The sequence below is a fragment of the Austrofundulus limnaeus genome, unplaced genomic scaffold, assembly GCF_001266775.1.
Source record: "Austrofundulus limnaeus strain Quisiro unplaced genomic scaffold, Austrofundulus_limnaeus-1.0 Scaffold1296, whole genome shotgun sequence".
Classification (NCBI taxonomy): domain Eukaryota; kingdom Metazoa; phylum Chordata; class Actinopteri; order Cyprinodontiformes; family Rivulidae; genus Austrofundulus; species Austrofundulus limnaeus.
Window position 1 is genome coordinate 2402 of NW_013953698.1, and position 17778 is coordinate 20179.

Here is a 17778-nt window from a genome sequence, read left to right on the forward strand (position 1 = left end):
TAATAATACAGGTGCACATTTGAACAGTTAAACACAAAACCATCCATTAATTTTCCACATGACCACGCTTTAAGTCGTGGTCTTGTGTTTTTATCTTGTGGCCACAACATAATTATTTTCTTCCAGTGTCACCGGACGGGCGCGGTATCCACCAGAAGTGCTGTATTTAAGTTATTTATTGCTGTTAGTCTTTGGAAAAACCCACAGAATTTTTGGCAAATATCGTTATAATGCTTAACTTTAGTGACAGGGGCCTGCAACCTTTAAAATCAAAAGAGACGTTTTCTCCCCTTGGTTCATTAATAAAATGTGTCCGGAGCCACAACGTGCTAAACTTGGCTCTTCAGCTAGTAGCCCGTGGGCCATTTTGAGTTTGTTGAAATGAGGGTTTTCTGGCCAGAATGGGCATCATTATATATATATAAAAAAAATAAACAGTGAATTTTAACATTTATTATTATCATTATACTTTGTGATAAAAGGAAGGATCATATTCATGTAAACAAGAAAACAATATGTAGCTTATATGAAATTTAGTAAACACTAAAATGGTAAACTCTGCAGGCATATGCAAGCCAAAATGTCTGGTTTATGGTTGCTGCCAGAGGAGCACTAAACACACAGGTGGCATATTAAGTGTAACAAAACTTCTGCCTGTATTATTTTTAATTTTGACCCAAACGCTAACTGATGCTCTGTGCTACAGTGACTGATGATGTTTCTCAACACGGTTTTATTCTCAGTTATCAGCGTTTCTCCAAAAGTACATTTTTATGTGCACTCACTGACATCTGGTTTCTTAGCAGCTCTTTTTTATGCTCTTATTGCCCACTCTTCTTCTCTTGAATAGTTGAAGCATATATCAAAAGTWAAAAAAAAGGATTAAGAAGACATTTTTTAGGTTGAGAAACATCCCAATATGCCCCAAAATGTAATTAAAATGTTCCTTTGACTTCCGTGGAGGACCTGCACATAMAAGTAGTACTGCAGCCAGCCACTAGGGGGCTTTCTTTGTTGCTTCAACGTTGGGCTTCTGATTCTGTCTCTAGTTATACTGTATAACAATTCAAATATATGTCAACAAATCACCAATATATGTTGATGACTGAGGCCATTCAATGAGCTATCAGCAGCAGGTTATCTATTCAACATTCATACTTTTTAGACCAAAGCCCGACTTCAAAAGGCCGAAATATCTATTTAAATCTAAATAGGCTGCGTAGAGAATTAGAAAAGTGGAATATTTGCATAATCACTTTTTGTTCACCCAGAATGCCAGGAAGAGCGTGCCTGTGGTGGTGCAGCCATGAACTCCCAGGACCTTCCTGCCAAAGATGCCCCACTCACTGTCAACGAGCAGGTAACACTCAGCTGCTTGTCAAAGAGCAGCAAAGGGCCTCCTCTTCTTGACACTGACATACCTCACCTTCAAGTTCTTGTCTGTTTTTTGTTCCCACCTACCTTACCGTATAAAACCTAGCCCACCATAATAGAGTGATTCAACGCTGTACTGCTCTTTGTTCAGAGCACTAATTTCTGTGTTTTATTGCTCGATAATACTCGCCGCTTTGTGCTTGTAAAAGTTGGCAAGTTTTGAAACTGCCATGCTGTTTAAAAACTAACAGTATTTTTTTCACTACAGTGTGTGTAAACATAGTCAACAATTCAGAGCAGTTCTCTTCACGGCTGTGCAAAGCTGAGCTTTGAGGACTGCGTTGCTTGAGCTGCTTGTTGGTTGATGTGCTCTAATCATTGTTTCAGTGTACTCATGCGCTTTTTAAGTGGTTCTTTTTTTATTTGTTTTGTTTTGGGTCATCAAGTCCTAACATGTGCTTGGCTTCTCTGTCCTCCGTAGCCATTCACTGTCTGACAGCAGAAGTCTTTTTTCAGCCATTTTAAATCCTGCACTTTGAAATCCCTGCCAGAGACGACCAGGTAGGCATCAGCCTCTCTCTTCCTGCGTTGTGTCTCTGCACCCTGTCCTCCTGCCCCGCTTGGTTTGCTGCCTCTCTTTCATTGTTTTGTGCCACAAATCATCAGCTAAAAAGTCTGCATTTCGCTTTTTTACCTTCTCACAGAATGCAAACCGATCAAACTAATATACAATGCTTTGGACATTTATTCATACCTCTTGAACTTTTTCATATTTTGTTGAGACACCACCTCAAACTTAACAGTATTTTACTGGGGAGAGATAACAGCGTTGCTGTTAAATGGGTACCAGGGCATACTTGCATTAATGGTAGCAAGAGAGCTAATTACTGTGCAAAAGCTGACAGTCAAGTTCACTTCAAAGGACCAGGGGTCAGATTTATAAAGCTTGTTTAYGCACAAAACGAGCCCAGAAACTTGCGTACGCCACTTTTCATGCAAAGGTTGTGATTTATAAAATCCAAACTTGACGAAAAAATGTGCGGTGCCTCACGCCAGCTCTGACGAGAAGGGGTTATCTGCGTAATCAAAGTGGGCGTGTCACAAGAGTGGGCGTGTCAAAAGCATAAACACTGTGGGCTACGAGTCCTACATGATGGTATCCTGAGATCCTGCTTGATCTCTTTACAGCCTGACCCTGACCCCAACACTAAGGTTAACCAGGAGAAATGTGACCCAAGTAGGGTTCTCCAGAAAAAGCGGTGCCGTACACTATCGCCCTTTTTTTGCTTGTCCAGTCAGGTGTGTCCCTTTAACAAAGTCCGTCAAATCAGGTGTGTCGCTTTAGAATCGCCTTTCCTTGTGACACGCCCACTCGTCCGCAGAGACCCCTACTTGGCTCTGACCCATGCGTACGCTCATTTTGGAGACGGGAAGCTGGTGACACAGATGGTGAAGTGAGAAAATTTAGCCCCATTGTGTAATGATCACTGTCAGATATTTAATTTCACTTCATAATCAGACTTAGATTTTAGATCGACTTCAGCTTTCCTAACAGTATTATTTATGCTTCTGCTGCTGAGCCATGAGGACCTGTGAAATATAAAACTTAAATCTTAAATAAAAGTTCATGCATCTCCATCCATCTCCTTCCTCCTCAGACGACCCTGACTAAAAGACCCCTCCCCGACAAGAGACATTTCAACAGCACGACAGCAAAAGTCACGTTTTGGGTACTCGCAGGGCGCGCCCCTCGCCAGTGTGGATGTGTCGGGGTTCACTTTTTAAAGTCCATTTTTTCTCACGTGCGTGAGGCTGTGGGGATGTGAGTGGGTGAGGAGACGATCAGCTGCAGATAGCAGAGCAGAGAGGGGGAGGACAGGGGAGAAGAGCGGTGAACATATTTCTAACTTTATCTGACATTTTATTTATTGTTTTTATCATCCTGCAGGCTCYGAGAGAAAATAGATTTGAAGCTGAGTTTTTTTAAAAAAATCATTAGATTACTCTAAACACTTACMTGTCTGCAAACCTGCAAAATGAAGGAAAATCTGCGTCAATTACAGACAATCTGTTCAAGTGAGCAGCTGTCATCCTAAACTTTCATCTGGAACAAGGAGAAGACTGATCAGAGATGCTGCCAAGAGGCCCAAGATCACTCTGGATGAACTGCAGAGATCTACAGCTGAGGTGGGAGAGTCTGTCCATAGGACAACCATCAGTCGTACACTGCACAAATCTGGCCTTTATGGAAGAGTGGCAAGAAGAAAGCCATTTCTCAAAGAAATCCATAAAAAGTCTTGTTTAAAGTTTGCCACAAGCCACCTGGGAGACACACCAAACATGTGGAAGAAGGTGTTCTGGTCAGATGAAACCAAACTTTTTGGCTACAATGCAAAACGATGTTTGATATAAAAGCAACACAGCTCATCACCCTGAGCACAGCCTGGTCTGGAGCAGGCTATAGCTGCACAGAATAAATGACCATGGACACTTGTGCATCACTGCCTATGAGAAAATAAATCAAGGCTTAATTCAGCCGAGATATCTGGACAAAGATGTTTACAGTAAAGTGACTGTCTACTGCTCAGAAACATGAACAGATTAAATAAGCTCCACTTTAAACCTGGTCAGGACCAGGCTAGTTTCAGAGCACTTAAGAACATAAGCGCTTCCCCTCCCATGCAACCGATTCAAGGCTTAATTAATTCAGGTTTACACCCGAATCCCAGCTTAATCCCTTAGCCTGGATTCGCACAATAGGCTCCTGACTGCTGGTAAMCCCYAAACCCGACTAAAGACAGCCAACGAATGTGACATGGTGCAAGGCTGACATCTGTAGTCAAAGGAGGGAGAGGAAGTGAGCATGAAGATGGAGCGCAGGACAAACATGAGGCCAAATCCGTCAGCCTCTCGTCTCTCCTCATCCAGCAGACAGAGCTGGTTCCTTTTCAAGTCTCTTCATTCAGTCAGGTCTGAAAGCAGAGGATGTGTTAATTAAACAGACACTTAATACAAATGACAAAGGGACACATAACGGTGACTTAGGTTAGCTGCGTTGGATTTTAGTTAGACGTATCAGAGTAAAGAAGTCTGAATACAAAGGCCCTCCATGCTTTTAAAAAAAAATCAGTACATAAAAACATGTTTTTCTTTTTCATTTCACTTCACAATTATGCTCAAATTTCCTGATCCTTGAGGGCTACTATCCTGCATGTGTTAGTGTTTTCTCTGCTCTTCAGCGTGTCTTCAAGTTCTGCAGAGGCCTTTTAATCTCTCATTTACTTATTTCAGGTATGCTGAAGCAGAGGTTCAGGTTCAGGTTCAGATTTATTCGTATCCCAAAAKGGCAATTAGTGTTACAGCAAGTACATGGTACAAATACATACAAAGACATAATAAAAAAGTTCAAAAGTTAAAAACATGTATACAATTTTTTTTAAAAGGTTATAACAAATTAGATACAATCCAGTGCGCCGAAACACAACAAAAATAAATCTGTGAACAGTTACCACTAACCTTGGTATCATTGGTATCAAGGAGCCCCAACACTCAGATACAAGTGAAACATCTAAACATGCAAGATAGTGGACCTCGAGGACCAGGACTGAGGACGCTTAGTCACTTAAAATCCTAGTAAAATCTTTGATATTTGTGGTTGTAACATCACAAAAAGTGGCAAAGTTCAAGGGGTATTAAATCACTGACGTATATTTTTATTGTGTAAACTTGAAAAATTAGCATTTCCCACAGAAAATAACCGAGTGCTGAATCACTTTGCTGAAATGTGTTGGAGAAACTAAAACTGAATTGATGAAGGAACAATACAAACAAAAGCTAAAATGAGCAGAACAGGAGCGTATCTTCAGCATACTTGCTTTCTTTTTAGCTTTCAGCTGCTGTTTTGATAGACTCAGCATTWAGTCACTATTTTTTCCTGAAGATTTCAAAGAGCACATTTTAAAATAATTTTACAAGATCTCAATGAATTGTTTTTAAGAAAATGCAAACAAATAAAGCTAAATAATCTGAAAAGTATAAGTTACAAATACAAAAAGTCCTGAATGAATGTTTGCTGAGTCAGCATTACTTTAATGGTGAAAAGTAAAGTATTTATTTCTCACCACTGCAGGTCATTGTCATGTCTGGCCATGAAACAATCCGGGTACTAGAAGTAGAGGTGGATGCCTCTCTGCCGTTGTCAGCCCCCGATGGAAAGAGCGAGCACAAGGCCGAGGAGGGGTCGGCTCAGCCCACAGACAGAGCTGAGGCCAGCAGCCCCGTGGTGCCACAGAGCTCGGGGGAAGCAGGTAAGTCCCGGTAGCAGATGACCGCTCCCAGACGACTCGTTGCTCCTGACCGACGGAGCCGTAGCCAGCTTTCACAGGAACCGTGCGTAAAGCTCAACGCTGGCTGTGCTCCTGCAGGGACGGCTGAGCAGCAGKTGGTGTCTGTAGACGCTCTGGCTCCTGCTGTCCAAACGCTGGCTCCCGCCATACCCGTCAGCGTGTCCCTGCCTCCGCCGCAGRCCGCCATGCCCATCACCGTCCAGGGCTGCCCCCAGGTAATGACTGCACCTGTTCTCCATATAAGGTGTCTTTCTTACATAATAAAGTATGTCTGCTGGAACAAAATATGTAACAAATAACCTTGATGCTTGTTTTTTGAATAATTCCTAATTAAATAAATAAAAAAATCATTCAAGCAATGAAAACTCTCTGCTACTCTAGGTGCTGACGCAGGAAGGTCTGGCCACTCTGATGACGGGTATGATGGCTCAGACGGGGTCACTGGGTCAGCCTCTGCTCATCCCCCTCAACATGGCTGGTTCTATTGGTGGCCAGGGCGGCTTAGCCGTTCTCACTCTCCCAACCACTAGTGTTGCAACTCTTCCTGGTCTCACCGCAGCCAACCCGGCTGGAAACCTCCTCAAACTGCCCTTTGCCGGCCTTCAAGGTAAAACCCAACGTTTCTGCAGCTCATTTGACCTCTTTTGTCCACAGATACGATCACCTAGTGCTTGATTTTTTTTCCTCTGAGTGAACATGTGTTTTCCCAGCTGCGACGGTCCTGAGTTCAGTCCAGCCTCAGCTGCAGACGAGCGCGCCGACAGTTTTCCAGCCTCAAACGGCCTCCTTACAGCCGCTGCAGAGCGCTGTGCAGCACGTGCCCCCTCAACAAACACAGGTCACCGGCGCTCAGGCGCCCTCTGCCGCCCCCACCATCTCTCAGTCTAACATATCTTTGGCGGCGCTTCAGACCGCGGGACTGTCCATCAACCCCGCCATCGTAAGGCTTCCCGCTCACATCCCACACCCGTGTGTTTTTACTTTGCCTGCAGCTCTCTGAAACACGCTGTGATGTTTCTGCTCAGATTAACGCTGCTTCTTTGGGTGCGCAGCCTCAGTTTCTCAGTTCTCTGACCTCCACGCCCATCATCAGCAGCGCCATGTCCAGCATGGCGGGCATCACCAGCCAGATCATCACCAACGCCCAAGGACAGGTAGGCCCCAGAACATACTGCTGCTGTTATGCAATGTACACATACACACACACGCACATACAGCTCTCGGCAAACTGCCGACTTCAAAAGTAGCTCTTGGTTCAAAAAAGGTTGGACACCCCTGCAGTATGAGATGATTGATCTCCCAGTTAAATAGTTGCTAATTAGAAGATACATGTAATAAACATATACCATCAATAATGACGTTCAATCGTACAATCATAAAGCTTTCATGCATTTTTTCAAAAATCGGTTGCAGTCTGCTTTTAATATTAGCATTAGTTGTGCCCTTAAATATGGAAGCTCATTTCTGCCACAGCTAATAAAAGATCCTCTAAATCAGGGGTCTGCAACCTGCGGCTCTGGGGCCACATGTGGCTCTTTGGTCCCTCTGCAGTGGCTCTTTGAAAATGTGGCCAAACATAACAGAATATTTTTTGTTTGTGTGTTTTTTATACCCACAACAGAAATGAATTTGTATGCAAATATATGATCAATATTAACACAAAATGTAAAACATGCTAGCCTGTTATGTACTTAAATAATCCAACATCTTTCTATGATCTTTCTCTCAAATCTGTCAGAATTACCTTTTAAAGAATATGAAGACTACTTAATAATAAGAATTAGATAAAAAAAATACCTGAATAATCCAAAAACTAGTTTTTATGAAATTCGTCATAAACTATATACAGTATTTTTCTTGTTTACATGAATATGGTCTTTTTATTTGTCCTGATGTGTAAAAATAATTGTAAATAACACAATTCACAGTATATATATTTTTTGTTTTATAATGTCAACTCCACTGGCCATAAAGGTTCCTGAAAAGGCCCACAGACCACCAGTTGATAATCACAGTTGTAGCATGTTTTGCGGCTCTGGACACATTTTATTAATGCGTCAAGTAGTAGAAATGGCTCTTTTGATCATAAATGTTGCAAAGCCCTGCTCTAAGTCATATTTATATTTTACTGTACTATCTTAAAGTGACGACTCAGCATCTCATTATTATTATTCAACACTAGCTTATTTTTTTTATTCAAAGTGGCTGAACTTGGCTTCCATACTTTTAATTATTTGAGAGCTAAGAGGTTAATGGGTGGGTTGACATTGGAACAATTTCTTTTAACTTCCAAAATGTTTTCATGGGAAATATTTKCTTTCAACATACAAATTACCTGTTGGTATTATTTAAATTCATAAGTAGAGGTTCTGCTGTATTATCTGCATTGTTTTATTGATATTCATWACAGCATTTAGTCTTGTTATACTGTATTCAAATTCTTAGTCACAGCTAAAAATGTCAATACAAGCCTTTTTTGGTTTAAATTAATTTCATTTATTTATAAACTGAGTTCAGAAATCAAAAGTTTCCCATTAATTATTTTACGATGAACATGTCTAATGGACATGTTTTCATTTAAAATATTTATGTGAGGTTTTATTTACCGATCAGATCTGTGCGTGCTTTGTCTGAATGTATTTGTTTTTTAAATTATTTTAACAATCCTAACAGGTCATAGGAACTCTCCCATTGTTAGTGAACCCAGCCTCTCTGGCCGGAGGGGCTGCGACTCCCACTCTGCCCCTCCAGGGTCTCCAGGTCCAGACCGTCACCCCGCAGCTGCTCCTCAACACGCAGGGTCAAATCATTGCTGCCGTGGGGAACGGACCTGCTGCTGTCGTAACTTCTGCAGCMGTTCTGCCGAAAACCAGCTCTCCTCCGACACTGAACAAAACAAACACACAGGTAGGAGGGAAATCTGATTCAGGAAGTTGATACTACGAATTCACTTTGAGCTTGATGCTTATTGTCCTTTTGGATCATAACAGATTACTTCTCAGGGTGTTGACTGCTATCTGTTTTCTCCCAGCCCTCAGTGACAACAGTAACTCAGTCACCAGTCGTCATCGCACCACAGCCATCTGTGCTGAAGAGCCCGACCACACTCTCCCCAACAGCTCCTATCACCTGTGGAGACATCGCAAAAGTGGGCCAGCTCGTTAGCAGTACGTACCCCCTCCCCCCTCCCTCCCCCTGTSAGAGATTCGTTTGAAGTAGGTAGATATTTTTAACTCGACGCCTCACATTTGCAGAACCCCAGCAGACAGTCAGCAGTGAGGAAGGCATTAATTTGGAAGAAATCCGAGAGTTTGCCAAGAATTTTAAGATCCGACGGCTGTCCTTGGGTCTCACTCAGACACAAGTAGGGCAGGCGCTCACAGCAACAGAGGGTCCGGCTTACAGCCAGTCTGCCATCTGCAGGTAAATCACCCCATCTTCCTTTATCCCTCCCCCCCATATCACACCTTTATCCRTCTGCATAAAAAGGCACATGTGGAACATTTCACAGGATGGTGCTCTTTAGCTGTAAAAGACGCTCCTATGTGTGAACTTTTCTCATTCTGGCATTTCAAACTAAATCTACCTGTGAAAAGTCCTGTTTGTACTAAAAACTATCCACACAGAAGTCCAGGAATTTCCAAAGCTGGAAAATATTTCATGGGAATCAATTGGAACTAATATTAATTATGGTAATGATCCGTCCGTCCGTCCGTTTTCTGATGCTTATCCCGGGTCGGGTYGTGGGGGCAGCAGMCTAAGCAAAGAGACCCAGACTTCCCTCTCCCCAGCCACTTGGGCCAGCTCGTCTGGGGGAATCCCAAGATGTTCCCAGGCCAGCCGAGAAACATAGTCCCTCCAGAATGTCCTGGGTCTTCCTCTGGGCCTCCTCCCAGTGGGACRTGCCCAGAACACCTCACCAGGGAGGCGTCCAGGAGGCATCCTAACCAGATGAACCACCTCAACTGGCTCCTCTTGACGTGGAGGAGCAGCGGCTCTACTCTGAGTCCCTCCCGGATGACTGAGCTTCTCACCCTATCTCTAAAGCAGAGCCCAGACACCCTGCGGAGGAAACTTATTTTGGCCGCTTGTATCTGCGATCTCGTTCTTTCGGTCACTACCCAAAGCTTGTGACAATAGATGAGGGTAGGAACATAGACCGACCGGTAAACCGAGAGCTTCGCCTTCTGGCTCTGCTCTCTCTTCACCACGACAGACTGGTACAGCGCCCGCATCACTGCAGATACAGCACCAAGCCGCCTGTCGATCTCTCACTCCGTTCTTCCCTCATTCGTGAACAAGACCCTGAGATACTTAAACTCCTCCACTTGGGGTAGGACCTCCTCCCCGACCTAGAGGCAGCACCCTACAAGTTTCCGGCTCAAGACCAGGGTCTCAGATTTGGAGGCACTGATCCTCATTCCGGCCGCTTCACACTCGGCTGTGAACCGCTCCAGTGAGAGACCATGCACCCTCCAGGACCCTGCTGAGGGTGTAGAGCTGGTCCGCTGTTCCACGACCTGGATGAAAACCACACTGCTCTTCCTGAGTCCGAGATTCGACTATCCGATGGACCCTCCTCTCCAGGACCCCTGAATAGACCTTACCAGGGAGGCTCAGAAGTGTGATCCCCTTATAGTTGGAACACACTCTGCAGTCCCCCTTTTTAAGTAAGGAGACCACCACCCTGGTCTGCCAATCCAGGGGAACTGCCTCCCGATGTCCACGCGATATTGTACAGTTGCTTGGATCAACGCAACCCCACAACTATAATGTAAAATGTAGTGGAGTAAAAGTCAAAAGTACCCATGATGAGATCTACTTAAGTAAAGTACAAATACATGAAAAATGTACTTAAGTACAGCAACAAAGTACTTGTACTTTGTTACATCCCACCACTGCCACCCAGATCTATTGGATTTGAACCTGCAATCTACCAATCATAGGCTTGTCGTCTCTAACCTCCGCAGCAACACTTGACTGAACTGGAATTTTGATATGTATATTATTTTATCAAAGGTTTTTGACTTATTGGTTGTCTAAACCTTTTCAAATGTTTAACTCCATGTTTTAACAGTTTTTACACTATAGGTTGTACATCAAATCTTAGGGATTTTTGCCTTTTTTTAAGTGTTTCGCACTACTGTAAAGGCCCTGTCGCACTAGACAACTTATGAACATCTTAAAGACATCTACAATGAAGATGGAATTTAAAAAATCAACAAGAAGCTTCGTTACGGTGTGTTCATAGTGTAAACAAATTGATCAAATATGACTTATTAGCAATTTAGACATAAAACATGTTTCATAAGTTGTCTGGAGTGACAGGGCCTTAAGATTTCCAATTTTCCATTGTATCCATTCACTGCCATCAGATTTAACATTTTGATCTCGGTGTGATTAAAGTTCTTGGACATTAAAACAGCAACATTTTGTCAGTTTAGATTTTTTTAACCAAAAAAAGCCCCAAATGATGTTGGAGTTTGGCACCCCTCAAGCTTTCTTTGAAGATCGTCTAGTTTTTCTCTCTTAATGGAGCCACGGTACGTAAAATTGTTCTCTTTGTCACCAGGTTTGAAAAGCTGGACATCACCCCTAAGAGCGCTCAGAAGCTGAAGCCCGTGTTGGAGAAGTGGCTGGCCGAGGCTGAGCACTGGAACCAGAAAGGCCAGCAGAATCTGATGGAGTTCGTCGGAGGCGAGCCATCCAAAAAGCGCAAGCGGCGCACCAGCTTCACGCCGCAGGCCATCGAAGTGCTGAACTCCTACTTTGAGAAGAACGCCTTACCCACGGGCCAGGAGATCACAGAGATCGCCAGAGAACTGAACTACGACAGGGAGGTTGTACGAGTGTGGTTCTGCAACCGACGACAGACGCTGAAAAACACCAGCAAGATCAATGTCTTCCAGGTTTAACAGCGACCTCATTCTGGGACATTTCTCCTCCACTCACGCTTTGTACTTTTAGGAATCGGAGTGTGTAATGCAGCAGCACAGATGCAGATTGAGTTCAGAGTTCATCACATTAAGGTTGAAAGAAAGTAATTCAAGAAGGAAATGACATGTATTATGAAAGATTTGTGTTCTACGTAGGGCTGGGCGATATTGATAATTATTGGTTTGTTTTAGACATCGGTCTGACTCTTGTTGAACTTAAAATATCTGCCATAGTGGTGATGTGACCTTTTCTCTTTTATCCACAGTTTCCTCTCGAGTTGTTGCACTCATTTTCTCTTTTCACTCCATGCCGTTTTTTCTCCTTCATTTTTAATCTGCTCGTTTTTCCACGTTTTTTGCTGGTTTACCTTGTTCAGCTGCAGGCTTTTAGCTTTTGAGGTGTTTTTGACACCCTCTTCAGAATTTAGATGCCTCATTTCAGTGTGAAGGATCCTAAATCAAAAATTAATTTCATATTAACGGTGGTGGACTGGTCCAGCAAGCTAGCGCTATATCGCTCGAATGTGCCGACAAGAGGAAGAGAAACCTCCCGGTTTACACATTTCAAAATTACAGAAGCCGAGTGSGGACGTCTTCAACATATAATTATTTCACAATGGTTTTCTCCAGATAACAAGTTATGATTTTCTGTGCATCATTCAATAATCATGGAGACGGCCCGATCACCTCAGATGGTCACCGATAAAGTTTATTATATCAGCAGGATCACTGTGTAACCTCCTGCTGATCTGCAGTCGGGCCAGCCGTCTCTTTAAATGATGAGTGCTGATATGAAAGTTATATGTAGAAGACAAAACAAATCACAGTTTCACTCTGTGTATTGATACACAAATGACACAAAATTCTGTACATTATATTAAACCAGATTTGCCTGGTTAAATAAATAAATAAATAAATAGTAAACTTCATCGATGACCAGCTGAGGGGGACCAGGCTGTCTCCATGTTTTCTGAAGAGCGGAAAACCATCTGGAAATTAACTCATTCTCTCGAGAAAATGGTCCTCGTTATTTCGTGACGAGAAATCACAAGAAAACCATGGAAAATAATTACATGCAAAAACTGGCCGCTTTTGGCTTCCGTACAAAATAAAGCGTGAGCAATTTATTATTATTTTTTTAAGCGGGGATTTGTCATCCATTAACAGCTTGAAACTTTTATTTTGAAGATGCATCTTAGCTTTCCTGGTGTTTARCTGAAAAATCCTAGATTATTTAATCAGAAAGTTGTCAACCGTTAGCAGTTACAGTAATACCAAGTGAAATTATCRATAATATATCAGACGTGTTTTTTATTCACATTGAACACGTATCTGTCGTGATATATGTCTAGTTATTGAATTATCGCCCAGCCCTAGTTCTATAGTTGTAAATGTGAACATCACTCCTGTGGTGCTTACCCAGTTATACTGCATGGTCCTTTTAAATCTCACAGGTTTAAGATGTTTCAGATTTTTACAAGCTACCCCCCCCCCCACACACACACACACACAGACAGACATATTGATTTCAACCTATTTTTAAGGTAATGTATTTAATCCAGACTCTTGTTTATTTCATATCTAAGTAGTACTTTTACAGAAAGAGCAGCAGTGCAGACAGGCATAAGGCTTGATAGATCCTTTTTAAGCCCTAGAGCTGAGGGACAATCATCATTTTGGTATTTCTCAGTGGATAATCATAAAGATGAGTTCAAACTCTACAGTTATTCCYTCTTATTATGTATTATTATTCTTATTATGTATTATTCACTTTTTTATAGCTGTGTGAACTTGTGTCCACAGGAAGAGTTAAATCTGACGCTCCAAACACCGCCACGTCTTCTCCAACTAACGCTGCGTTTTTTTTTTATTTTGTCTGAGTTTTTAATAATTTGATTTAACATTGTGGGGACATTTTTTTTATGAACTGATATTCTAAATCTCAGTGTGGGTGCCACATGATGTGTGAAAACTCCAATTTGTCTTAGTTTTTTTAGACTTTATTTTATGTGCGTTTTATGCTCAGAGTATTTTTTCTTTTTTTTTAATGAAACCATTTTGACGCTTTCCTTTCTAACCTGACAATGAGGCTTTTTACTTACAGAGTTTCATAAAGAATAAGGATTTAAATCAGCTTCATTTAGTCTCATGAACGGTAGCGTTTCTCTACATGTTCTTATTAAGCTTAGAATCATTCAAACTGTTTATAGGACTTAACAGGTGTAATTAAGTGAAGAAATGTTGTGTTATGGTTTTCAGTTTGGATAAGTTAGTGGACACTTTGTGATATGAAGTTATTTTCAACTGGAGACAAACTTTGGSAATTGCTTTTTGTTTTGCAACTTTCTAAAGATTTGTTTGCACTTTAGTGAAAGCAGGGAAAGTGAAAAGGTTTAAATGGTTTACATCCAGTTTAGGTTTTGGTTGTGTTCAGTGACATGTTTTTGTTTTTTGTGTAAAGTTAATCAAAGGTTTGCATTTATTGGCCTTGATCAGTAAGAGGCTTTGTCAATTGTAGCAGTACTGACAAAATTTGTCACTTTATTATTGACTTTTTATGCAGACTGAATGTAAATGAGTACAGAATATGAAAAATTGATATGCATTAATAGCAAAAATGTCTTGAATTTGTAAAAATACGTTAAATTTTTAATTAAGTGCGCTGCCTTATATTTGTTTTTTGAAAGACATCAGGCCATTATTGGAGTAATATTAGAGCTAAATAGGTTTAAAACAACTGAAGACAATAATGGTGTTTAATTTACTCAGTTATCCAGTGGAGGAAAAGAGGAACAATTCATAGAAAAATAAAATAAAGCCAATATTCATATTGTTCTGCAAAGCAGACAAGTGACAAGATTTGTGAAACAAATAACAATGTTTTGTCATTTTTTTCTGTCAGAAAATAAACATGTTTTATTAACCATGTCTTTGTGTATTAATATAATTGTAAAACTAATAGTTAATAGTTTTATTGGAATGGTTAAAGGAAAACATTTTTTCCTGAAACTTTGAGGAATTCAGTTTCTGTAGTGTATTAATTTATACTGTAATGCTGAAAATACACAATACATGTTTATTTACTGAGCAGGTTCAATCAATAGTCCTGTTATTACAAATGTAATAACAACAGAAATGTTTCTGAAAAACCTTTGCAATAAAGAGAGAATAAATGTCAGCTGACCAAAAAGCTAATGTAATATTTTTGTATTTTATATTGTATATTGTATTGTAGTTTCCATTACAAATGTAAATAGAATAGAATAGAAGCAGCCTTTGTTGGCCCGCGGAGGGGAAATTCAGGTGTAACAACAGCATCCGTTCACAAAAAACAACATACTGCTATGCACCAATAGAATAGTAGTAGTGTTAATAGAATAGAAATAACAATAAAAATTTAAATTAATAAACAAAATACTGTATATGACAATAAAAAATAAAAAACAATACTGTGCAGATAAATAATGAAGTATGCAGTTGAGTCAAATTGTCATTTCCAGTAGTGTGCATAATGTGCACGTGTAAAATATATTGTAAATGGCAGACATTCACAATACAGAAAATAGATGTGCAATAACAACAAGATTGTTATTTAGGTACTGACTGAGAAACAGCGTTGGTTACTGTGCAAACAAGCATGAATACTCATTGTGTTTGTTGGGAGCAGTGCTGGTTGTAGAGTCTAAATAATAAGAAATAATTTTACAATGATTTACTGCAGAGAGTATTTTTCTTTTTTATCGGTACATCAAAGCTTCTTTAACTTTTACAGTGTCTCTACCTTTATTCTGAAGTTTTTGACAGAAAGGCTTATTTGTCGACCAATTAAAATAAATGTTAACATACTGTAATATGACATGTCCTATAAAAAAGGTAAAAAAATCAAAAAGAAAAACGTGTAGGTCTTCTGGACGGGTTCTTCTTTAATGAAACGTTTCGTCTCTCTTCCAAGAAACTTCTTCAGTCTGAGAGTTTCAGGCAAAATTCAGGCTTTTAAGCCCTGCCTCCATGTGACTGATACTCACATCACATGGCTATCGTTGACACCTAATTAACACTTATTGTTAACAGGGGGTGGAGTGATAAAAAAGATCCGGTGCCCCGGCACAAACAGAGCAATGTTGTATATGCTGCTAAGTGCCAGGAGGACTGCGACCAGTTATACATCGGGGAAACAAAGCAGCCACTGTTCAAAAGAATGTCCCAACACAGACGAGCTACATCTAATGGCCAGAACTCTGCAGTTTTCACTCATTTACAGGCCAGCGGTCACTCTTTCAGAGATGAGGATGTTCTCATTCTTGATAGAGAGGAACGTTGGTTTGAGAGAGGAGTAAAAGAAGCCATTTTTGTGAAGAAAGACCGTCCATCATTAAACAGAGGTGGAGGCCTCAGTTTTCAGTTGTCCCCCTCCTACAGCGCTGCCATTGCCAGTATCACTCCACCCCCTGTTAACAATAAGTGTTAATTAGGTGTCAACGATAGCCAATGTGAGTATCAGTCACATGGAGGCAGGGCTTAAAAGCCTGAATTTTGCCTGAAACTCTCAGACTGAAGAAGTCTCTTAGAGGGGAGACGAAACGTTTCATTAGAGAAGAACCCGTCCAGAAGACCTATACAATTTTTTTCTTTTTTGATATAATATGACAATTTAATAATATGCCAAGGAGGTTATGTCTTCAGTAGCTGGTATTTTGTCTGTATTTGTGTGCACAAAGCTCAAAAAGTTCTAAACAGATTTTAACGACCTTTTCGGGAAATGTTGAGATTGTCACATAAAACAAATTATTTATTTTTTGTGATCTGAATCTTCAGCGTGAGTGACCCTCAGGTCTTGGAGGGAGTTTGTGCTCTGAGAGCCCCCTGTAGTTTTCGTCTTCGTAGCAATAGGTGGCAGTAATGAGCATTTCCTGCCTTTATGTTTGCCACAGACATGGCGCCACAGAAGAAGAGCGCAACCCGGAAATGACGGCAGTCTCCTTTTCCGACGAAAAGAGATAAACAAAAGGCATTATATTAAGAATAAACAAGGTGCTTGATTTATTTTTTTAATACTTTTTACGTTTAGCAGCAATACAGCGATCAGGTAAACAGCCAGGAGCTGAGATAAAACAGGACAAATATCCTTCGTAAAACAAGCGCTTAGCTCGACATGTTTATTTTACATCTGGCCAAATCATGATCTCGGCATCATGATCATGGCATGACACTGGCTCGGAGTAAAGAAAAGACTTTCTTTTTTTTAAATCAAAAGGTAAGATTTTGCATCTTTAGTTAGAGCATGCAGTGTGCTTAAAAAACAAACAAGTAGGACGCACGGAGAAGTGCGTAATGTCCCAGTTTTATCCTCGTCTCGTTGCACCTTTCAGAGCAGAAACCTGCCACTGACGCGTTCACTCCTCATGTTATCTCTCTGGAACGAGACGTGGATAGATGATCTCTAATGGCACACGCTTGCCCTTTAAATGTCTCCATGTTGTGAGAAACAGGTGAAGTGGTCAAATCAGCGCGTCGTCACCGACCATCACCGGCATGGCGTGGGCCCTCAAGCTGCCCCTCACAGATGAGGTGATCGAGTCCGGTCTGGCCCAGGACTTTGATGCCAGTCTCTCCGGCATCGGGCAGGAACTTGGAGCTGGAGCTTACAGTATGAGGTACGCTTTAAGTTCAGATGAACCTTGTTAGAACATATTTTATTTTTAAAAAATAAGCTTGTCAGATTTTAGAGTTTTTAATTAACCTTTTGAACTGCATAACCTTGAAATTAATATTGCTTTAAAAACAGACTTTATTGACTATTGGATTCAGTTTTGTTGTAGACGTTTAACAAGATGGGGACTTTTAGAACTAGTGTTTGCAACGTTTGAAAAATCAGAGATAAATTTCTTTCCATAGTAGCAAAATCCTTTATTTTATTTTATTTGGTACACTGTACTGCAGTATTTCCCAAAGTTGGGGTCGGGGCCCAAAGTGGGGTCCTGAAAAAATTTTCTGAATTAATTACATTTTTGCCTTAATTGTTACAAATGAGTGAGGTTAGTGTATTTAACCCTCCTGTTGTCCTCATTTTCTGTATACACCCTTTGTCCTCCGGGTCAAAATGACCCGTCTCCACTAAATTC

The 17778-nt window shown here is 41.0% G+C and overlaps 1 protein-coding gene and 1 pseudogene across 3 annotated transcripts in view; both read left to right on the forward strand.

Annotated features, from left to right (window-relative positions):
- The window catches only part of pou6f1 (POU class 6 homeobox 1), a 16629-nt gene extending 2045 nt beyond the window's left edge, over window positions 1-14584 (forward strand). For 2 of the 3 annotated variants that reach the window (XM_014031656.1, XM_014031654.1), the window contains 10 exons: window positions 1272-1360; window positions 5504-5681; window positions 5799-5935; window positions 6102-6327; window positions 6431-6660; window positions 6746-6874; window positions 8394-8627; window positions 8752-8887; window positions 8975-9143; window positions 11293-14584. In XM_014031656.1, coding sequence (XP_013887110.1) covers window positions 1307-1360; window positions 5504-5681; window positions 5799-5935; window positions 6102-6327; window positions 6431-6660; window positions 6746-6874; window positions 8394-8627; window positions 8752-8887; window positions 8975-9143; window positions 11293-11635 — 1836 coding nt within the window. In that variant the 5' untranslated portion in view covers window positions 1272-1306 and the 3' untranslated portion in view covers window positions 11636-14584. Of the gene's footprint in view, window positions 1-1271; window positions 1361-1855; window positions 1936-5503; window positions 5682-5798; window positions 5936-6101; window positions 6328-6430; window positions 6661-6745; window positions 6875-8393; window positions 8628-8751; window positions 8888-8974; window positions 9144-11292 lie in introns of those variants that run through there. The other variant, XM_014031657.1, reaches the window with a different exon arrangement.
- Window positions 14585-16580: 1996 nt separating this feature from the next.
- Window positions 16581-17310, forward strand: LOC106534880 (transcription factor CP2 pseudogene; annotated as a pseudogene).
- Window positions 17311-17778: the final 468 nt, after the last annotated feature.